Source organism: Falco punctatus, assembly GCF_963210335.1.
Source record: "Falco punctatus genome assembly, chromosome: 4".
NCBI classification, from domain to species: domain Eukaryota; kingdom Metazoa; phylum Chordata; class Aves; order Falconiformes; family Falconidae; genus Falco; species Falco punctatus.
The window spans coordinates 45,139,114-45,162,978 of record NC_137583.1 but is presented as its reverse complement, the minus strand read 5'-3'; the positions used below and the strand labels follow the sequence as shown (position 1 = coordinate 45,162,978).

General features: G+C 44.4%; 2 protein-coding genes across 2 annotated transcripts in view; both read right to left on the bottom strand.

Annotated features, from left to right (window-relative positions):
* The window catches only part of HOMER3 (homer scaffold protein 3), a 35,480-nt gene extending 12,870 nt beyond the window's left edge, over positions 1–22,610 (bottom strand). Inside the window, 7 exon segments of the mRNA XM_080384218.1 lie at positions 16,105–16,271; positions 16,688–16,803; positions 17,268–17,314; positions 17,316–17,473; positions 19,248–19,346; positions 19,522–19,603; positions 22,552–22,610. Coding sequence (XP_080240344.1) covers positions 16,105–16,271; positions 16,688–16,803; positions 17,268–17,314; positions 17,316–17,473; positions 19,248–19,346; positions 19,522–19,603; positions 22,552–22,595 — 713 coding nt within the window. The 5' untranslated portion in view covers positions 22,596–22,610.
* Positions 13,472–14,837, bottom strand: LOC308063673 (semaphorin-4E-like; the record flags this gene model as incomplete). Its single annotated transcript, XM_080386974.1, is given in 3 exon segments — positions 13,472–14,452; positions 14,455–14,560; positions 14,562–14,837. Coding segments are annotated over 3 exon segments (684 nt in total), but the record flags the coding sequence as incomplete, so codon positions are not given.
* Positions 22,611–23,865: the final 1,255 nt, after the last annotated feature.

Genomic DNA, 23,865 nt, shown 5'->3' with positions numbered 1-23,865 from the left:
TGAGGGTCTAAACCAGCCCCTTCTCTGCACCCTCGCTGCCTGATTTTATTCAGCCACAGACTGTTTTCAAAACATGATTCCAATTTTCCAGGCTTCACTAACAGATACTAAATCTTACACGGATCACAACTTATCCTCTGAGACACAGTATCTACAGAGTAGGGAAAAAATAATGTTTCTGCACCTGAACCCCCGTGTCCTGGGCTAGTGTCAGAAAGAACAGAGGAAGGACATTACCTAGTTGTTGACATTTGTTAGTAAGGGTAAGACAGACTACAGGCCAGTGGAGTTAGTACGCGTCTCTCCTCCAACAGCTTCCTTCCCAGGGCTCCTAGCTGGACTGAGGCTCCTTTTTGGTTTTGCCTCCACAGTGATTCATTTCCTAGCGATGGAAGAGTCAGCTGTTATTTATTACACCGAGCACAGACAGAGCGTTCAACCAGGCAGCATTCAGGGGCTTCGTTTGTCCCAAATGCACAAAGCTTGTAATTTGTAATGATTTCTCATCACTGAACAAGTTTTCTTCCCTGTCATGGAAGATAATTGGGTGAGCCGTGTAACTGGAGTAAATCCCTTTGGCAGCAGGCGGTGGCTGTTGGGAGAGGGTCACGGAGGAGCCTGGAAGGCTCTAGTGTTTCCAGTCATGCACATGTGATGCCAGCTGCATGACGGAAAACCCTCCTCGGAGCTCAACCCGCACGCAGGGCAGCTATTCCTGCACTCGCTGTTCAGCAGGGAGCTCTGCACCCGGAGCTGGTGCAAACCATCCTGCTGACCAAGCGACGTTTCAAACAGCCCCCTGCCACGCACCCTGATGGAGGTCTGGCATTCCTGGGGATAACCTTTCTCTGCCCGCAGGGACAGTCTGCAGCCACACCTGGGAAGTCACCCACCGTGTGCACTCCCTGCCCCACACTCCACGGAGCCAGGCATGATCCCAGACCCCAGCAGTGCAGAACCCCATGCTGCCTCCCCCTGACATTCAAGACAGCTGTGCTATTCATTTGCTTTGTAAATTAGTGTCTCCCGTAACTGGTCCCCACCCTGCTCTTTCCCGTTATCAGCTGAGCCTGTGTGTCTCAAAAAGAGAGCAAAAATGTAAGACAGTGAATTTGCACGATGAAGGATGCCTGTAGAAGGGCTAGAGCACGCAGATCTCCATGTCTCTCAGCTAGGTCTGCCTCCAAACAGGTCACCTAAGGGTGTCTTCATACCTGGAAAACCCCATTGCCTTCCTACTGATCACTCCAAGACAGAAGAGGATTAGAAGGCCACCTAGATGTCAACTGCCCTGTAATTACAGTGTCACTAACCACAAAAGCCAGCATTATTTTCCTTCTGAGCACCAGGAGCAGAAAATTAAATGCCACTGGAAGGCCTGTCAGGCAGGAGAAAAGCCCACCTTCACAGAGGTTTGCTGATTTTTTTTCTATTCACAAGACTGACTCGGCTGCTCTCTTGCCCATCCCACAGCCGCGGGGCGTGCGTGCTGTTTTCCTGGTCTCAGGAACACCGAAATATGAAATACACACTGCTGATGGGTGCTGCTGTACAGGAAGAGTGCTCTGCTTTTTGTGCCTTCACATAATCACAGCTGCTTCGACACTCCTCATACATTTGTTTTTGCCTTATGGCCTTCCCTGGAGCAACAAAACTTGGTGCTGCCTGCGAGCTATCCCTTCCAGTTACAGCTGTGAAAGTCCCGCCAGCTCTCTGAACAGGCCTGCTGCCAGTTACACCAGATGTGCTTTGCTTCCAACAGGTAGCAACCATGCACCGATGGCCGGGCTCGTCAGCATTCGCCTGCCTGCCTGCCGCCAAGAAGGGACTCCTGCACCCACCTCCCAAGCAAAACGTGCAGAATCTCCTGGAATTATCTTCCGTGTTTCCCCTTCCCGCACTGCAAATGGGAACAGTGGCTGCCAGCTTGCATGTCCCTAATAACGGTGACTGGAGATCGCTTTAGGAGGCCAGCATGGCACTGCTTTCTCACAGCTACCTGAGCTTAACGCCAGCCTGGCAGGGGCACAGTGCTTTCTAGGAAGCAGTTGCTTAAGCACTGTAGGTAATGCTTAGGAGAGCTTTGTGCTCTGATGGGAGCAGCGCAGAGATGTTCACGCTTCTTTTTTTCTCTGCAGAAACACTGCAAAAAAGTCTTTGTTTTAAATCCATCAAATGATACAAATCGTATCCAGCTAGTACAAGAATTTCATTGTCAAGGATATTGGCTAGCATGGAAATCTGCCTTTCAATACTCGCTTATTTGCCTGACAAGGTTAAAAGCAAATGCTACGAAGCAAAAGCTCTCCGAGAGCCTAAGTTGTGGAACACAATAAAAAACAGACAGAAAGAGTAGGCAGCAATGCAAACCAAGAGAGAAGAAAAGCAAGAAAGTCTGCAAATCTAGAGACACATCTCTTAGAAGTCACAAATGGCTTATTAAATGGAAAAAGCCTCTCCCTCACCCTTCCTACGATTTCTTTAGCAGCAAAGAACCACGGCAGGGTTTGACACGGCTCAGCACAGCGGGTGGATTGGCAAGGCAAGGGCACTGGCAGGACTGAGGGAAGTTCCCAGCAGGAAAAGCACAGGTGCTGAAAGCCAGATCTGAGACGCATCAGTGGAGTAACGTCTGAGGAGCACCCATCTGCATTCAGCTTGCTTCTGACCTCTTGTTTCCAAAAACACTACAAAGCATTTAAAAATAGACCTGAAAGTGCCTAGGATTCAAACTGTCATGTTCTCTCTCCCACTACAGCCCTCTTGTCCCCTGGGGTTTGAAGTGTATATGCTGGATACACCACACACCCCTAAATGCTGACACTTCTTTTCCTGCTCCCAGCTGGGAGTCCCTGTAACAATACAGACATAGCAGTGAAAAGGGCATGTGTAAATAAAACCACTTACATCCCCCCAGGGCTGTCCTTCGCAGATAATTAAGAAAAACCAAAGCAAATGACTGAAAGGACAAAGATCTGGCTGAGACACAGACACGATCAGCAAGTGCCTGATGGCAACTGGAAAGGATCCAGGTCTCATCACTGCCAGCATTTGCTCCCAGCCCAGGGAGGGAAGGGCAAAATTCAATACCCCAGGTCCTGCTGATAGCTTAAAAATGACCTGTCCCTGGTGAATGTTCCCTAACGCTCCAGCAGCAGGCTACTAGCTACCAGGCAAAACCAAGCAACTAAAACTGAAAAGAAGAGATGGTCTAACTCATCTAGGTACTCCTGATGGGTTCACATCAGCTCCAGGATGCTGCCTGAGCAAAGACCAAAACGCCTCCTTTTGTGGCTTCTCCTTACAGAGAAGCTGGAAGAAGGTCACGGGGTGTTTGGGGAGGACACATAAATATAGGCTATGGATCAATCATTTCCAATTTGCTCACTGACTGAAGTCTCTGACTCAGTGGTCATTAAGGCAACACGTAAAACTGCATGCTGGTCTCATTTCCACCTTGGTTCTTAAATTATTTCCCTCTCTTCAGAATCCAAATTGATTTCTTAATGAATAGCAGCTTATTTCACCATTGCCAGGAGAGCAAATCATTATTTGCCCTCTTAATTTACAGTCTCAGCAGAGCAGCAATGGACTGAGCAGGCCAAAGGGACCAAGTTCGCTAAGGCTGGACAAGGGACCTCATTGCATTAGGACATGCTGATGCACTGCCAGGACCCTGGAGGAGAAGCCTGCCCTGCAAGCACTGCCCTGTGCCAAGGAGGTACAGATGGCATCAATTCAGTCCCCTGCACCAGTGCCACATTCTGCCTAGCAGGGGAACAGCGGGCACCACAGGTACCAAAGGCTGGAGAAGGCTAAAACCAGCGCCACCCCCTCTATTCCGTGCAATCTGAACTCATATGTCACTGGATGCATGGACTGTCCTTGAGTGTCCTGTCTGGATGCAGGCTCTACCCTCCTCTTCGCAGGCATGCCGGCCTCTTCCTAAGCAGGATCTTCTAAAACAACCCCCAGAGAGAACGCAACGGAAAGGGGGATGAGCCACCTCCCAGAGAGGTCTCTCCAAAGAGGTACTGCAGCATCTCCTGTTTAGGAGTCAGCACCAGGGACCGGTGCCAGGCTCGTCCCATGACACACCTGCAATGTGTAGGATCGTATGGATCGGTATATAGGAGGCATCACGGTGACACATGCCCACCCCAGCGCAGTAAAGCAATATCCAAGCTGAAGCAGAGCTGCTGACACCCGGCTGCCGGGAGCTCAGAGCCCATCTTGCACAGAGGGATCCAGACACACATCTACCTCATGCCTTAATCCCTCTGCTAGGTATGTCTTTAACAGGAGGTTTTCACAGTTTTTTCTCTAATCCTCCTCAGAAAAATACCTGCAACTTGCAAACAAGTCTAATAGCGGAACAGAAGTAAAAAGGTGAAGAGTTTTTTGGTTTAAGCCACAGGAGTCACAGACAGAGCTAGGAACAGGGCATGCCCTCCACGGCATCCTCCAGCCTCCTGCCACAAGGTAACAGCACACAGTCCTGTAAAGCAACACATCCCATTCTAAGGAATAGCCCAGGTTAGAGGAAGGGACAGAGAGCCCTGGAAAGAACTGCTCAGCAAAATATTTAGATCTAAATGTCAACAGGACTGTGGCAGCTCTGGTGTGTTTCACTGCATGCTCACCCCCTTCTCTCTTTACCCCATCCCAACTTCAGCTGCCTGTTGGGGTCTTTACACCTCAGAGAAACCGTGTTGTGTTGCTTTTACTTTCTCAAGGTATTTCCAATGCAAATAGCACCTCTTTGGGAAAATCCTGCTTGACAGTTCCAGGCTCGCTCTCTCTTCAGCAGATTCCTAAACCTAAGGGCTACTGCTAAAAAGCAGCCCTCCTGCCAGACCTCTTCACAGGGAGAAAGGGAGAGGAAGAAATCAGGCGTTTATTGTTTGCTTTAGACCTTTTATTTATTGCATCACTGCTATGCTGGCTGTGGGGAGGGGTCTCTTTCTGACTGCACAGCTGCATTTGACTTGTGCTTTGTCCTCATTCTTCTCTGTGCAATCTGGAAGATTTTTCCCACTGAGATCCTCTCTCTCTTTTTTTTTTTTCCCTCAGTAATTCTCACCTCACAATCCTGCCTGCCTGTGACATGCCCATTTAGTTAACTGAATTACTTATCACATCCTGCTCACCTGCCCCCACCCTTTGCTGCATGACCAGAGAGAAGAAACCTTATGTTTGCTGTGGAAAAGGAAGCTTTTAGAGTCACCATTCCCCAAATTTATATGAACGTTTATGTCCTGTTCTCAGGTCCAAAGCAAGACGTGCAACAAAAGTGCGGGATCCAAACCTAGACATAAGTAGAGTGTTTTAAGAGAGGGATTTGGCCAGTGAGTCCGAGTTCAAAGCACTCAAGAGACACAGTGAATAGGTCTGAGGTTTAGAATAAAATCTTTTAGCCACTTAAGACAGCAGCTGGAACATGCTGGGAAGGCTGAGCTTTGGTCCTCATTAACTGCATTTGCCTCGGTGCTCCTGGACGGGGTTCAGACAAGGGCATCTCTAGGAAGTCCATGTGCTGTTCCCCAGCCTGTACCTCCTCTCAGTCACTGCAGCTCCTCTTTGCAGGGATATTCATTCACTTGTCAGAGAAAGGAGCCTCTCTGCACTTGGACGCAGAGAGGATAATCACTTCAAACACTCTGCTCTGCACGTAGGCAGTCTGTGGTTCCCCTTCACCTAAAAACCACACCAAAAATGCCTTGCAAGAAATTACAAAGTACCAGATCAGCCGAATCATTTGTTTTTGTGGATCATGGGCAGAACAGTACTCAGCCACAGGGGCAGGGAAGGGCTCCAGGGGTGCAATGTTCCAGCTGACAGCAGCAGGATACCTTCAGAGTATCTAGGAATGTATTTTTACACTGTGACTGGGCTCAATACGAAGCCACAATGAGCAAGCCCCTCCAAAAGAGGTCATCTTCTGATAAAGGCCCTTTGCCAGCCACAGCAGGAGGTAAGGATTTCCCAGCTGCCGTGACAGAACTTTACAATTCTCACTGCAATCCTCCCAAAAGCCCTTTCTCTCTGCAAGGTCTGGTTTCCTGGATGGGTGTCCGTAGGGCAGCTCGCACAGAGCAGAAAGGGGTACGTGAGAGCATGTGAGCACGACAGATATGTGGCTCAGCTCTGGCACGAAGCCCACTGCCACGCTGAGTCAGCTGGGAGGCCGTGCTGGCTGCTGGCGTCAGGGCCAGGGCTCTCCCTCCTGCTGGATCACCAGCCAGAGCACGCCGGGGTGAGAAACCCTGCAAAGCAGCACCCGCCGGGATAATTTGAGGAAGAGGGTTGGCCAGGGCAGATGGGGGGAAAATGTTTTTCAGAATTTCAGACAGACAGAGCCCAGTATTTCAAAAGGCAGAACTAGAGCACGGAGAGGGCCTGAGAACCCATCTCCTCCTCCTCCTCCGCTGCTCTCCGTCTTTGTTTCCTTTTATCTTCCCTCAGCAGCTTGAATAGCTGCTGACTGCATGTCAGTGCTGTTTGGGGAAGAAGTGTGGGTTAATGGAAGCCAAACCTCATTTCTTTCCCTTTGCATTTCTCCCCAAAGTCTAACCCTTCCTCTTAGCCAGGGACTGGGTGTAACTCCCTCCACAGCCTACGGATTCTACTGTTTCACTGTAAATGGGTGTAGACAGCGAGCTTTGATATTGCTTCCCCAGGACTGGGGTGCAGAGCGAGCTTTGATATTGCTTACCCAAGATTTAGGCACAAGCCCCCAGGACACTGACTGTTAGACACTGAACTGCAAAACTGCTTTGGGAACAAAGTTTGGGAGAATGGATTCCCAGCCCTTTGTTCTCACCACCAGGCGGGTGTTCAAGCCCTCTTAGCTGCAGCTTTGCTTTCATTCTGTGCTGCATCCTGTGTGACCTTGGGGAAAATGCATAGATGCTGCTAGTGTCCAGATGGGACTGAAAGAGGCCAGACCTCTACTCCACAGCCACAAAGGGAAGGTGGAGCAGTGCAGCTCCAGCAACGGGAGCTGGTGAGGGGCTGCCTTCCCTCCTGCCTCCCCAGCTCCCAAGAGATTACCCAGCAGGGTTTAGCATAGGAATGAAAAGCAGCTGCCTCATGGCCTGTCTGCAGATAAAGGGCAGCAAAGGAATCCTGGCTGAATATGCTCCTGTTGGATCAGCGTGGGGAACAGCGACAAGCATGCAAGGTCAGGCACAGAGACAGGGAATCAAGGGCATTTAAAGACACAACACAGCTGAGACAGATTTCTTTTGGAAACCAGTCTCCATCTACAGAACGTCTTGGCTGCTGAACACTATGCTACTGGGTGTCTACAACACAAGCTGTGCATTCACCTTCCCAGGACAACTGTTACTTCTGCTACTAAGCTTCAGCAGCTCTTTCTTCTGAGACACGCAGATAGTTGCTGGAAGCCTGTATAGCAATTAAAAGTTAAGAAACCCAGCAGAGCCAGACTGCAGCTAAGTAATTCTTTATACATTCCAGAAAACATGTCCAGTAATAACAATCCAGTAATAATTAGAAGCAGAGTAGTGGAGATACATGCACATTTCAAAATGCTCCGTGCCTCCAACACATTCTGCCTCTCCGTTACAAGCTACAGGACCCTCAGTACTTCCAGGCACAGATGCCTGCTCAGCTTCACTGGAGAAAGTCCCCAAGATCATCTACTACTTACAAATTTTCAACCTGCCCTTGTCAGAGCTCCAAAAGCACAACCAGCAGCCTCTCTGACACAGGCAGTTTGAACTGCCTGTATAGCAGAGGTCAGTGGGTGACAGTATAGGTAGGGGTGGGTGAATTAACCTTGCTTGGTATACGTGACAAGAGGGTAAACTCTATACTGCTCAAATTAGGCACCAGTAAATTTGCACCTACCTATATTTATATTTGACAATGCTATCAGCAGAGTTCCACTCAGCTAGGACCCAACTAAATTCACTTCCCTCAGGATCAAGAGTTAGTTAGTAACAGTTAATTATCAAGTAACTGTCCTCTTCAGAGAGGAAGCCCTAACGCATTAATACCTACAGTGCAGTCGATACAAAAAGGCCATGGAGAATTATCCATGAAAACCAGAATATGATGTTAGAAAGAAATATAATATGGAGGAACGAAACCAAAATCCCTGATTTAAACATAAGTTAATGAAAATCAGCTGCCAGAATGTGATGTAAAAGGCGATGTACTTTTAATCTCTTCCATATCCAGAGTAAGCTAAATGCTGCTGAAAGCTACTCATGATCCTCATGTGATAAACGTACAAGAAAAAAAGACACTTTTACCTCAGAAGTTAAGTGAAAATAAGCAATTTTGGGTGGAAATGTTACCCCTGGCTTAACAATAGTTTTTCTACTACACCAGTGTCATTATACTGTGAAGTCTAAGCAGACTGAGACGGTAACACTATCTCAATGTCTTCCATGGGAGCTGGCGACCCTCTAAAGAAATCACATAGCTGCAGTAGATCCAAGAAGGATCCATCCAGTAACTCTAATGAAGTACTAGTCCCAAGCTATCTGCCTGTTAAACCTTCCTGGCTGTTCTAGAAGTTTACAGTAACTTTTGCGGATCACAGGAAAAGTTACAGGGAAATAGGGACACTCTGATTTAACCTGGCTCAGCACATACTCCGCCAGCTTCAAAGGATCTAACGCCAGATTCACGCAACTGTCGCTTTTGATTCTTCCCCGCTACCTTTTCTGCCTCTTCAATCTGTGTTTGACTGTTCAATCATTTTATCTAGGTAGTCCAGGAGGAAAATTAGCAAAAGGAAATCAAGCCCCTAAGAATGTTATTTATTTCTCTTGCACTGTCAAACCCAAACGTTTGGAGCGAGTTGATCAGACAGGCTTCCTACAGATCCAGTGTGCTTTCAAACAGCCACAAAGACTTTACTGCACAAGAAATTCACATGTCAGGTCCTTAAAGTTACGCCGTTGAGACTTATAACTAGGACATAAATTAAATACCAGACTAAGCTCCTATTTCCATGCCAAAATCCACTGCCACATCCATGCAGCATTATTTCACTCTCGGAAAATCTGAAGGGGATCATAAACTAAATCATCAGGGATTTCCAGTCAGCTATTTATCCATTTAGAAATGCAAACATAATCCATTTTACTGAATGCCAAAATCACAACAGCCAAACCAACCTCCTAATTTCTAACTTCTGGAAAAGTTTGTAGACACAACCCAGCTCTAGTCCTCCCACCCAGCCTCCCAGTTTGGATTTCATACAACATATAGATCACTGGAGGCTTCCCTCACATACGAGTTTATTTAAAGAAGTTGCAGAGACTTGCAATTACCTACTTTCTAACCCATAAAATAAAAGGCAAGCCTAAACTTTAAAGCTTGCAATGTGGAAAACAGGCGATTTAAAACCTTCATTTCTTTTGCCATAACCTTTAAAATAGCTCAGCGGCCACGAGCAATAAAAGCAATTCAAGAATAATAAACTGCCGGTCTCACCCCATCTCTGCCGAGCGTCGGCTTCTTTCTCTCCCGTCCTTCCTCAGCCGCTTCTCCCCACGTTTTGATTTATTTCTCCCTTCCTCTTTCTTTCTGTCTTTCTCCGGATCCGGATGCTCTTTAAATTTCCTCCGGAATTTCACTTTGAAATCTTGCTAGTTTTGCTGTTGGCTCGAAACGCCCAGTCACCGCCGAGCTTGCGGGGCAGGGAGGGCAGGGGCCGACCGGCCCCGCGGGCGCCCGCCCGCACCCCCGCGCAGAGCGTTCGGCGGGGCGCTGCCCCCCCCCTCCTGCCGCCGGCCCCCCCCCCGCCGCCGCAGCCCCGGCGCTGCCCCCGCTCCGGCTGCCGGGCTCCCCCTTCCCCCCGGCACGGAGGGGAGCGGCAAGAGGAGGTGGTGCCTCACTCCGCAAGCCCGTTCAGACAAAGCCGTCTGCGGCGCCCGCAGCCCCGCAAGTTGCTCCCCGCAGCCCCGCCAAGTGCAGCCCCGCTCCGGAGCGTCAGTTCTTTGTTCTCTCCCCGATTTCTCCCCCCTCCTCCTCCTCCTCTCCCCCCTACCCGCCTCCTCCCTCCGCCAACTGCCCCATCTCGGTCACATTTCTCTGCTTCTTCTCCTGACTTTATTCCCGGGGCCGGGGCCGGCTCGGCGGCACCACCTGCCGGGCAGAGCCAGTAGAGCCGGGGCCGACGGGGCCGGGGCTAGCGGGGCCAGGGCTAGCCGAGCCGGGACTAGTCAGTCCCGTGCCCCCGACCGCCGCTGCCCCCCGGCCCCCGGACGGTTGCCGCGCTGCGCTGGAGAACTTAATGGGCGCTGGCTCCCCATAAAAACTAAAATCGTGGGGTTTAATCTTAGTCTAGACATCTGCTCTATCAGAAATAGGGTGCTCTTTGTTGTTCTTTTATGAAGTCATTTCTGCAAGTGGAAAATTAACATAAATCATGAAGACGTTTGTATGAGATGGGAAAATAGCCTGGGAAGAAGGGAGCTGCCGGAAAGCGGAGTGTGGCTCATGAGCCATCAGCCACTCCCAGCCTGCCGCTGTGGCCGGAGCACCCCCGGCTGCAATGCCCAGGCTCCGAGCAGGAGAGGAGCGGTACCCCTGCCCCCCCGGGAACCGCTGCCCAGGCCCAGTGCCCGCACCTCCAGGATACTGAACAACCAGGGAGGGCTCACAGGAGAGCCACGAGAGAGAACACAAGCAGCTTTGTACTGAAAGAATAAAAGCGCTTCGTCTGTTCGTCAAGGAAAAAGATACGGTGTGACTTGATCATAACCATAAAAAACTTCCTGGTAGAAAGGAATTTTATACAAGAGTGCTTCTGAGTTTCACCAGCACAGGTGGCACAAGCCCTGCAGGCTGGGAGCCTGCACAGAATGGGTCAGTCTAGGAATAAGGTACGTTTTTTCATCATAAGGGTAGAGATGCTCTGGTAGCCTGGCTTCGTGAAGCCAGTGGAAAGCCACAGCAGGAACAGATCTCTCCATGCCTGCTCCTTTTTGGCATTATATTCAACAGGTTTGCAGCAGAGATTCTGTGCACAGCAGCTGCTCTGGGTGCTGCTGGCAAAGCACAGTGGGTGTCCACCCCTACGAAAGAAGAATGAGGACCTGCTAGTGAACACTACCTATTCCAATGTGCTTGTGGTAAAACTCAGAATTGACCAGTATCAGCTGTACTGGGTGGGGTGTGGTTGTTCTGGGCCTTAAGTTATAACTCTGAAGCTGTAGACAAGTTTTACGGAGTTTTGAGATGGCAGCAACTATGCAAGCTTCTCATACAAACAAACCTCAGTAAAGAACCTGAAATTTGGCCCTGGCAGGAAACTACGTTTGCATTTCCTCGCAGGCACCCTGACCAGTGCGCTCAAATCCTGACCGAACACCAGCACTCCTCACTCCATTCCCAGAAGTGCCTCAGCTTCGCTTTATAATACGCCACTATCCCAACTTCCCATGAGCAGGCTCAGTGGTGCTGAGTTATGTCACTGCTGGATGATCCCAGTCCCCTTTATGGTCTTTGCTTATCAGGACACTTTAATAGGAAATCTTCCCAAGAGAGATTTTGTTAATCCCTGCACATTAATTTCTCCGTGGGTTAAAAACTTTAGAACTTGCACCAAAATAGTAAGCTCTGTACTGGTAATTTTACAATTAAAGGTGGAAGTAGCACTCATAATTTAGCAATATTCATATCAGATTTCAATACTAGCAGCACAAACATGAGCAATAACACCAGTTCCCACACTGCTTTCTGCGGTTTATCTCCATCCTACTTTATAAGGTATTTAGAAGGGAGATTCACTGAGCTGTAATTCTTTGTCTCCGGTGTCCCCACAACTATTGCCTCTGTGTTCGGGGTTATGGTTTGCTGCTGGTGATTTTGAGTGTGACATCAAGATGTATTCTGAGCACACTAAGGTGTTTGAAACACAGGCAGCAGCTGTCAGCACAGAAGATTTCTGGCACCGAGAGCTGAACTGAGGTTAGAAGCAATGGGGAAGGTTTGTGTTTTCATAGCATATTGGTGTACATGCAGAAAAGCCATTGCAGGGCACAAATCGGAGCAGTGCTGGGTGGCTGTTCCAAGCTGGCAGCTGAACAAGTAGCTCAAGGACTACCTCGGCTCTGTCGCAGCACGGAGCACCGGCAGTCCTCTTGCCCCATATTCTCCGTCCTTCCTACGTGCAACATGGCAACCAATGACAAAAGGACTAAAACTGCACCAAAGACACTACTGAAAGTAGGGCACAATATCTTTCATATCGACCTGTTAACTGTAACTTATCTACAGTTTCTCTTAGCTAATTATTTTACACATTTAAATTAGGGTAATTAGATCAGCAGGAATTGAACTAAAACCAAATGCTGGTAGCCTTGTGAGGATTTTCAGAAACGGGATTTTATATTCCATCTGCACTTCCTTTCACTACGGGAAGAGAGTAAGTGTCCCCAAAGATAAGAATGGAAATTTCTATCACTTCCTATGCTGTTAGTTACATACCACTACCCAGTCTGTATCATTAATTTCCATATAGCCCTTTGCATATAGGGAGAGGGAATATAGGTAATGGAGCCCTGCAATCTAGAAGTAGACCTCCTTTCAAACAGTGAGACAAGACATGCACCTCATATGTTGTTTCTGCATTGCTCTAACAAAATTACTGAAATGCAGCCAGGCAGATCTTGGCGTAACCGTTTGCCAGCAGCTATCCAGTCTTCCGATTTTCAGATGTCCGTTGTATATAGTTCTCTTGCTCACACTTCATGCCTACGGCTTCACCTTGCTAGGAAAGGCTGACACTGTTCCCACCTTTACATCCTTCTGTGGCAAGTGCAAAGATTGCTCTGTTGGTAAGCAGCAGCGTTAGCAGACACGGTAATCCATGAATTTGCTTCTTACAAGTTCCACAGCTGGCCTCACCTTCCTTCTATGGTATTTGCATGCAATACCCAAGGAGCTGTTGCTGTTATGAAGCGTAACAGAATAATTTGATCCTGGGAGAAAGAAGGCATCCTAAGAGACTGTGACTCCGATTCAAGATAAAGCAGTTTAACGTATTTATGTTTTAAGGGAGAAAAAACACTGCATAGCCACTTCTCCGGTCTTTTTTCCTCTCCAGGTATCTGTACACATCGTCTTCATTTCCAAGCATTCCTGTTTACCTTGAAAACAGGTGTTTTGCTACAGCTGGCAGAAACTTGTTTTGTGTGCAGCTGGAAAAAAATGAGCTGCCTGTGTCTAGAAGAGCATCAACCTTGTACTTCATGCATGTCTGGCAAGAGACAGAGTGAGGCAGCATAGTCTTTTGTTCAGGGATTTTCCTGATCAAGAACCCCTGTTATTTTCCAAATGAGAGAAAGTAAAAGAACATTTATTTGAAAATGAAGGAAAAAGTGTCTCAGAAAAAATGCTCTACTTTCAATGGCCTTTAAGAAAAGGAGCTATGATGTCTGAAAGTTGACCGCAGCTCAGAAATAAATTCAGAACAACGCAGTACTTAAGCTGATTCATGACATTTTTGGACAGAGGAAGATGTATCATAAAGGTCACTAAAAACACATTAGAAAAATAAATGCATGGGAAGTGTTTTGAAAGCCTAAATAGAGGGAAGGGAAAGGGAAAGAAAGATAAAATATAAGAAGATGACTCAGGAACTTCTAACAAAGCACCAGATCTGACACCAATACTCACTATGGTCAGTGACAAGTAATTTCACCTCACATGTGAAATGAGAATAGTAGCAACCTCTTGGGGCACTGGGAGACTTAATTAGTTGCTATTCGTAGATTAAACAGAAAGTCTGAAGGTGAAAGCACTAAATGCTAAGTATTATTAGCTTCTGAAGTATTCATTTCTGTAATTGGGCAACCCCAACATTACAAGAAAGTGGATCAGTGTCAATTTTTGAACACAATTTATTCTTAAGGTTCTATCATGTCAAAAATGTACCCAAATAAGGAACTTTTCTTTTAAAAGTGGTAACTGGTAACACATCTATGTAATACATAATGCAGCTTGTTATCTTCAGTTCAGAGTTTCTCACTCTTACCCAAATTTACATTCCCCATTCCTTACCAGGAAACACCACGTCATCTCAACCAAACAGCTCAGCAAGCGGCAAGCTCCCAGAGCTCTCTGTGAAACCTGTGCGGTGCTGCGCACCGGCGCTGTACGCCTTAAGAAAAGCTCACAAGCGTTGACTCATTAACACCAGACATGTTTGTTTGTGTGGCTGAACTCTTCCTTGCCCTGCTTGATCCCTCTGTAGCCACTGCTGGACTTCCCAAGCCTGCTGTACCAGTGGGTTTTGAGCTGGTTTCTCTGCTCTTCCAAGGCAGAGATAAATGACCCTTGTAGAAGTTCCAAACCAACAAGAAAAAGAAAAGGAGTGCAAACCCAGCCCTCAAGAGTTTTAAGCCAAGCTTCTCTCTTTGGCTGTCCACAGATTCCTGTTTTGCTGCCTCGTTCAGCAAAGGTGGGACTGAAAATCCTCAGCTCCTGCTTCACTACACCTTTTTGTTGTGGCAGTAATGTGGGCTTCCTCTGTCTTTTCTTGGGCGTAAAGGCCATAGCAGGCCACAGCGATAAGGAATCCCTTCCTTCCCTTTGGATTTCTCAACTGAGAGACAATCGTAGAAACCAGCCGCATCCATTGTCACATTAAATATTGCTATCCCTCCACCACAGAGAAGACATTTAGAGTCCTCGGCCTGCAGTCTGCTCCCATTAAACTTCCATACTATGCTTGCCAGAATCAACAGAGGAACACATTCAAGATGAACATTGTTTCCAAGGGTAAAGAGACATTTTCTGACACTATTTTCTGAAATTATGAAGCTAATTTTTTTAAGTAAGAGCACGGGGAATTTAAATTACATAACCAAATACATATTCAAATAAATGTAAAATTGAATTCACCAGTCTTGACAATGGGTAATGAACAGGTAAGGGGTAAAGACAAGGAAATCCCATTACTAACAGGTCTTACTATCAGTGACGTCTCGCTGGCCTTATTCCCACTGATGTGCAACAGAATGAATACGGGACAAGAAGTTTAAGACTTCCCAATTCTAGTCTGATTTTTACTCACCTGTACACATACATAGCCATGGATAAAGGAATTCACCTTTGTATGCCTCAGTTTCTATAGTTAATGACATCTCTTCACAGAAATGCTTTGATGTCTGCACAATGCTTATATCAGCTGTGTAAAAGTTGCCCAACTGTCCCACTGATTGCCTTATTATCCTTTGTTGTGCAGTCTAAAATATACAAGACTAAAGACAACTCTGACTTTAAAGAGACATAAGTGAAGGTAAGAGACACATCTTGTGTCACAAAGAAAGCAATGGATCTTGCAACTCCTTACAAAGTTACTGCATAATACCAGATCACACACACCTGCAGTTATACATTAAAAGTAATTAATTTCCCAATCTCATTGAAAATAATAAAAGTAATTTTAAACAGCTGATAACAAATAACCTTCTTTTGAAGCATACTCCTGAACAGCAAAGCGTGTCATGTATATGCAGAACAGCACCCTAAAGCAGTGACAGATTTAATAGGACATCCGATGCGTCATGTGATTTCTGCAAAGCAGGTGTGGGAGCGACACCAATAACTTCAAATAGGTCACGTTTATGCTTCCCCTGAGAGTAAGAGTTTCAGTCTGAACTGGGGTGTTCTGACATTTAGATTGAGAGGGTTAAAAGCATTAGGCAGTACTAGCTCAGCATGGGTTTTTTTGGTCTTAGTTCAAAAGTAATAATCAGTTCTGTGTTTTTCTACAATGCAAGTACTCCAGAGAGCATAAACTGGACAAGCATTTTGATCACATTAAGTTAAAGTATTATTTCTTAAAAGAAATGTTCACTTACCTACACTAAGGCAGCTGGAAGCATCCCCATATTTCACACTTTGAACTAAATTCCTGGGGGTGAGGGTGGAACAAAACAGAAAAAAAAACCACCCAAAACCCAAATATATGAAAACACAGACAAGAAGTGTTCCAGCTGGCTTCATTCCATTTCTAGGAATCATCCTAGTTTTGTGTTACAGACATTAAGAGTGCCCTGATAAAGCAATCTCACATCAGGTGTGCAGCTGATACAGTAGCTTTTTACTTACCTTGTATGACCAGTTGGATTTGACAGCAGAAGACATTCCTTAGCAGACTGAGACCATGCGCAGTAAGGATCCCGTGCCAAGATGCAATCCAAGCAGTACTTGTACTGGTGGCACTCGGAAACTGGAAGCTGTACCACTTGAGACAGGGACTGTACATAGAGCATGCCCTGGAAATGCAGGAGGGAGTTCTTTTACAATAGTGAGATTTTAAGCTGTTATTTTCTAATATGGATCAAAAGATGTTCTGGTATTTATTAAAAACATCAATAAACTAAAAATCTTGTAAGAACGGATGGTGATGAGAAAAAACCCTAGCTTTCCAGAGCATGTAAAATGACAAGAGTTCCTTCCCTAATTTTTTAATGAACATAAAGGCTTGTTTCAGTTATATTTTGACACACAGAATTCAGTCTTCTACAGAAAAAAGATGTTTTGTGCTTCTGTTATTAACGAATACATGATAGAAGCAGAATTATGAGACATTTACAGGCTATTTAAAAGCCAGAAGAACAACACAGAAGAGCAAGGCCTGAGGCAAGCTATTACAGCAGTCACTTTCCAAATGTAGGGACAGAAGTTCTACCTTTTCAGCAGACAGCTGGAGAGATCGTACAGGCTCAGGAGACAGAAACAGCTGTAGCTCTTCCACAATGAACATTTCCCCATCACAGCTGAAAGCTTTATGCAAATATCCATCATCTACATAAAATGAAATGTATTTCTGAAGATAAACTTGTTTAAACATAGCATAACATTTTAGCCTGATAATTCATGTTGAAATTATATAGAGATTTAGAAGACATTCCTGGGCATAGGGAATTTTTTAAATTCTTCAAAGCAATTCTTATATTTTCTTTCAATAAAAGAGAAGTGATGATTTTTTTCAGTGGAAAAAAAGACCTCAAACAATCCCTGAATTTGCAAATATTACGTCAAGTCTCCTTTGATATGGAAAGTTTCTAAAGAGAGGCTTTTAATGTCCAATAAGCTAAACACATTTAATCTAACTGGGATGAAAATATTAAACCAGCAAGACAGCTTCTGAATGCAAAAATTCAAACAGAGCTGATGAATACTTTTACTTTTTTGAAGTCTCAGAAAAAAAATCTGGAACAAAATACTTAAAAATCTGTAGTATTTTTTCCTAAAATAAATGCACTTACCTGTTCCTAGAAACAGAGTATCATAGGTTTGTTTATCTAGGCCCGTGTATCCTGGTATAGTTTGAACCTCTCTTCAGTAGCACCAGTCTATCACCAATTGGATTTACAGATTTATCCATTAGAGGGTGATCTCTAACAAACTGCAAAATTTTGTCAGGCAAGTCAGAAGTATTATACCCAATACTCCGGGCAAAATTGTCAATGCACTAGGAACAAAACAAAACGCACATGATTACAACTGCTTTCACGTTTCACTAAGTTATATAAAAAAGGTGTATTTCCTTCTAAACATTTTGTGATTTCTACTTATCTTCAAAAGATAAAAATCATTATTTTCCTCACACTTTATGAACTAGCTAATAATCCCACATCTCTGGAGGAGCAGAACTGTAAGCAAGGCAGTTTTTCTAGGAACCTTTGTATGATGGCATGAGAATGCATGTATCTCTTTGCTGATTTACCTAATAATTTGTTACCAAAAAAGATAATCTAGAGGTTCTCCTTTAATTATAACAAGTAAATTCATATTTACAGCACCAGGACGTGGAACTGGCACTTCTCCCCTGTACACCATCCACTTAACAGGGGCATGTTCCAGAGTTACTGGTCCTTTGTAGCTTCCTTTGGAGAAGACTTCCTGAATATTTTCCATATTGTATGCAGAAACAGCTGATATGTCTTATCTTCCACTTAGAAGAAAAAAAACCAAACCCAAACCACAAAACAAGTTTTATTGGCTCTTATAAGGAATACTGTAAAATAACCCAATCTCCACAGTGCACACTGCTGCTATCTTTTTCAGGATTACCCAAAAGATCCCTAACACTAAAAATACTTCTCTGTTGCTGTTTTCATGATTCACTAAGAAGATAATAAAACAAAGACACTCATAAAAGATGGTATTAAATATGTTTTTGTTAAAAATCAAGAACCTCTCTCAAATAAATCAAAGCAAATTAAGAGAATGAGGATCATTTGACCACCTTTCTTGTAAACAGACAACTGAGGCCAAGTATTACACGGTAATCAACGTTTTGACAAGATTCTCCTCCCTTTGGCTCCATGCTTCTGACACAGACCATTAATCCCTTTAACTCAGCTTACTGAAAAACACAATACTCTTCCTCTTTGCCTCCATTTATAATGCTTTTCAAAATGATGACTGAAAATTTAGGCAGACTTTTAGGATCGGATACTGTTGTGATTTCAGTTCTACCAGTGAATACAAAGAATAAGGCTCTTTGCCACACCCAAAGGAATACATATTCTACAAATTCCTATCCTAGGACACACTGAACCCAATCTGCCGTAACCAGAAATAAAACTCACATAAACTCCAGTGGATACAAAGTGACAGGTAAGTAGGTGGCAGCAGGTTAAGCTGCACAGTGTTGACTGTGCTGCATCCTGGTAATTCTGATGCTTTTATAAAACATGAGAATTACCTATTCACAGCTACTTTGTCACTGGTATTTTTTGACATGCAAAGTTTTGATACACTTTGTCTTGTTCTTCTTCATTAATCAGAGCATTAAGAAAAAGCTAGTTAACCCTAAAACTTGTAAGGTATCAGACTGGAGTTGTGTTTTCATTTTCACAGAACATTATATTAGACAAACAGGCCATGACAGATACTTCTTTTGCAACAGGAGAATAATTCTGCACCTTGAAATGTCAGCTATTTCCTTTAGTGCTCTAAAGACCGGAAGAATCCAGGGCTTTGTGTGTGTAATTATATAATTTTATATTTAATTAGTTTTAATTGCCCCACCATCCGACTAGAGAAAACATAACTCTAAAAACTTGGCTTAGCAGGTTTTGGTTAGTTTTTAATTGAAGGCTTTGGCCCAGGAACCAAAAACATTTTGTTTTAGATGATAATGTTTGCTCGGTTGGATCAAGCTGTATGAAAAACAAATGTGGTCCATTAAAACATGCAGCGTAATTTATACAGTAAAATCTGTATTCAGACATAATTACCATATGATCACAAGTTGGGTGATATGCATTGGTTCCACAAACATATAAGTTAGAGTCATTTATCTTATGGAGGAAGAGTATGTAGTTCTGGCATTTTATCTAAAATAGAAAATAAAAGTAAAATTTACATAGTGTAGTGGATTGCATCTGAAAATTTCCTGGTACCTCAGCAGCAAACAAACAAATCCAACAGACATAAATGAACATGCTTTTACTTTGTTTATTAAAAAGAAGCTTGATACTGTAGCCATTTTCATTTTAGTAAATAACTTACAGGGGAAAACAGAAGTTCCAATCTTGTCCTTTCCTCTATGAACACATTCCAGTTGTCTTTCCTGTGTAGCAAACCAGTATTCCTAAAAGCCAAAAATACATGTAAGGTGGTATATCACATTTTTTTGCACCCCCACCCCCAAGTTATGTATAAAAAAGTCGCTAAATAATCCTAACTTTGAACCTACTGGGGTAAATAAGCATGTTTCTACATATCTCCATAACATGCAAGGCATAATAAATAACCTGAAGAGAGGTACTGCTCTGCTAAAAAAGAAGATTCTGTGATAAAGTTTCAAGCCTTGAAATAGTAATACTTTTATACATTTAAAACCAGAACATTAAGTTCAAATTAAGAAAACCACAAGCAAAGTATTTTTTTAAAGAAGGTATGGGGAAAAAAAGAAACATTTTCATTTACCCTAGCTATTTCTCTAGAAATATTATTCAAGTCAAGAGCAAATACTGCATCTCTGCCTCCAACAAATAAGGTATTAGTTTCTTTATTCACAAGAAGAGTGGAAACATTGGATAATGATTCTTTCATAAAAGTGTTTATACTTCCAGCTGCAAAACATAGAATATAAGTTATTTTTAAAATATTTATCACTAGAATCACAGTGTTACATAACAAAAATTCCAGATTGCAAACAAATTGTAACAGAACAAAGGTAAAAGCTTGTACACATTTTCAGAACATTTTCTAAATAATACATAAGTATTTGAATAAATGCATAGGTATTCTTCTCCCAATTTATTACAGGAAACTAAACAAAGCTATTATTATTATTTCCTATAAACCAGAACCTCCAGCTACAGCAATTACTGTTCAGGCATTCCTCACTGTCATTTGGATGAGTGCATCCGCAACATTTGAGGTGAAACAGTCCATAGCATTCTTTCTGTGCCTAATAAAAAATAAACTCCCAACACTGTGCTGTGTTTCTGCTTGTAAAATTCCTATTTTTCACTTACTTTGGTATTTTACTGTTTTTCTGTGAAGGAGTTCCCAACAGATGCTTTTGTCTCTTTTATTAATTGCAAAACAAGATAAAGGACAACCTCAGTGCTGCCCATTTTCAGAGATTCAACTAGAAATAAATTCCTCCCAGATTTTATTCCTTGCCATTAAATAACTACTGGCAGCAATTTCTTTACGGTACTTGAAAGTATCCTGCAAAGGCCCTCCAAACTAAGTTTCTGTAGTCTTCAAATGTTTTCTGAAATTTGTCAAAACCTCTTTCATTTTCCATTCAGTTAACCACTTCCAGCCATCCTAAAAATTAAAAGCAGTTTAAGTTCATTGTAATATTTGATAAGATAGGTAATATTTGGTATTCACTGCAGTATTTTTGTAAGAGTTGTACCCATGCCCTTTTACAAGACTTTGTAGCTATTACCTATATTTAAACTAATTAGAAGTAAGACACTATGACGGCAATTCCAAGCTATTACCAGCAAAACAAGCTTTCTGCTAAGTCTGCGATTCTCATTTGCAAGCAGTGATGTTTCAGATTTTCTGCAGGGTCACTAAGCACTATTTCACAAACAGTAAGAACAACTGGGAACATTTGCAGCAGTCAGCTATTTTAAGTATTTAAGAAACACCATAGCTAAACCCACTTTATTTACAGTAATTCACGAGGTTTTAGATATATGTTATATAAAAATAATATATATACATATTAAATCAACCATGTTAGGAAAGAAGAACTTCCATTAAGTTAATTAGAATCAGTTACTCTTACTCTTGGAATATTGGCAGTCCATCTAAATGAGCATGCCCTCCAGCCAACGCTAGAAAACTTAACAAAATTAAAGCTAGGTAGTTGTCATCTGCAATTACAGAAACCACAAAGCCAGATTCCAAATCTGCTTTCAAAAAGAAGGGAATCTCTGCTCTTTCTGCACTTTCATCTGTAGGGAAAAGCCCACAGCTGAGGAAAGCATTTGCATAAGCCAAGTAAAATAGTGTTTGGGTTAGAATACTTTTAAATTACTAAATCAGGTCGGAAACTTCAGAAAACTATTAAGTAACTTGTTAGCCCCTGTACTGCAACCCAGGGTATGAGTCTGTACAAACAGATGTTGCCCATGTGCCAAGACACTTTCTTGGCCAAGAGCACCTATACCCTAGGATGTATGATATTTGAGAACAGACTGTTTTGTTTTATACTCTTCTGTGACCAGCTCTGTTCACAGCATCTGGGACCACTGGCCCTGGCAACAACAGACACCAGGAGTTTGCAGCTATTCTGTCCCATCACATCTTTATTTCAGTGGACAAATCTTAATTCTGACCCTGGATTCCCACTGCACATTTTGCTTTAACCCATCCCCTGACGGGTGCTTTGGACTGCGCATGTGGTGCAGTGGAACAGAGGCGGCCCAGGCCTGAGGGACAGGAGGCATGCCCCTCACTCATGGCCCCAGGCTCCCCAAACGGCATCCCAACCCAGCATCACTCCCCTGAGCCCCCTCACCCCTCGGGGGGCAGCCCCCACACACCCCCCACAGGACCCCACCAACCAACACCGCCCTGCCCCAGCCCGGCCACCAGCCCCACTCCCCTCAGCCCAAGCACTCTCAAAATGGTGGCGCCGCCCCAGCCCCACTCCCCTCAGCCCACACACCCTCAAAATGGTGGCGCCTCCCTCAGTCCCAGGGTAGCACGTGGTGCTGCCCACCGGGGCACGCAGGCCCTGCAGATACGGTGGAGCCACCCCGGGGCAGCGGGACAAAGACAACTCTGGTCCCGAGGGCAATGCCCCAGACTTTCCCCTGCCGGGGATGCCAGAAGCGGAGCCACGCACATCCCTTGGGGGAAGGACCATTTGGTGCCGGAGACTGGTGGGAGAGATGGGTGCTGTGAAACCCAGGTACCGATCTCCCCAGACTAGGGGCTGTGTTGAGATCTGAGGGGAAATGGGCACAAACACATTCTCCTTGTTTCATAGTAAAGTTTGTCACACCTGCTACCTGAGGGGAAATGGGTACAAAAATTCTTGTTTCACAGGAAAGCCAGTCTCACCTGCTAACTGAGAGGAAATGGGTACAAAATGTCTCCTCTTTCATAGTAAAGCCCGTCTCAGTCGCTACCTGAGGGGAAATGGGTACAAAAATTCTCGTTTATAGTAAAGCCCGTCTCACCCGCTACCTGAGGGGAAATGGGTATAAAATTTCTTGTTTCACAGTAAAGCCAGTCTCACTCACTACCTGAGGGGAAATGGGTACAAAAATTCTCCTCATTTCATAGTAAAGTCTGTCACACTTGCTACGTGAGGGGAAATGGGTACAAAAATTCTTGTTTCATAGTAAAACCCGTCTCACCCGCTACCTGAGGGGAAATGGGTACAAAATTTCTTGTTTCACAGTAAAGCCAGTCTCACTCGCTACCTGAGGGGAAATGGGTACAAAAATTCTCCTCATTTCATAGTAAAGTCTGTCACACTTGCTACGTGAGGGGAAATGGGTACAAAAATTCTCGCTTCATAGTAAGGCCCATCTCACCCACTGCCTGAGGGGAAATGGGCACAAACACATTCTCCTTGTTTATAGTAAAGTCTGTCACACCCACTACCTGAGGGGAAATGGGTACAAAAATTCTTGTTTCATAGGAAAGCCAGTCTTGCCCACTGCCTGAGGGCAAATGGGTACAAAAATTCTTGCTTCTAGAAAAGCCCATCTCACCCACTACCTGAGGGGAAATGGGTACAAAAATCCTTGTTTCACAGTAAAGCCAGTCTCACCTGCTACCTGAGGGGAAATGGATACAAAAATTATTGTTTCATAGTAAAGCCAATCTCACCTGCTGAGGGGAAATGGTTACAAAAATTCTGCTTTATAGTAAAGCCCGTCTCACCCGCTGAGGGGAAATGGGCACAAACACATTCTCCTTAGTTCACAGTAAAGTCTGTCACACCCGTTATCTGAGGGGAAATGGGTACAAAAATTGTTTCATAATAAAACCAGTCTCACCTGCTAACTAAGGGGAAATGGGTACAAAAATTCTGCTCTTTCATAGTAAAGCCCGTCTTACCCACTACCTGAGGGGAAATGGGCACAAACACATTCTCCTCGTTTATAGTAGTCTGCCACAGCCGCTACCTGAGGGGAAATGGGTACAAAAATTCTTGTTTCGTAGGAAAGCCAGTCTTGCCTGCTACCTGAGGGCAAATGAGTACAAAAACTCTCCTCCTTCATAGTAAAGCCCGTCTCACCCGCTACCTGAGAGGAAATGGGTATAAAATTTCTTGTTTCACATTAGAGCCAGTCTCACTTGCTGAGGGGAAATGGGTACAAAAATTCTGCTTTATAGTTAACGTCTGTCACACCCACTACCTAA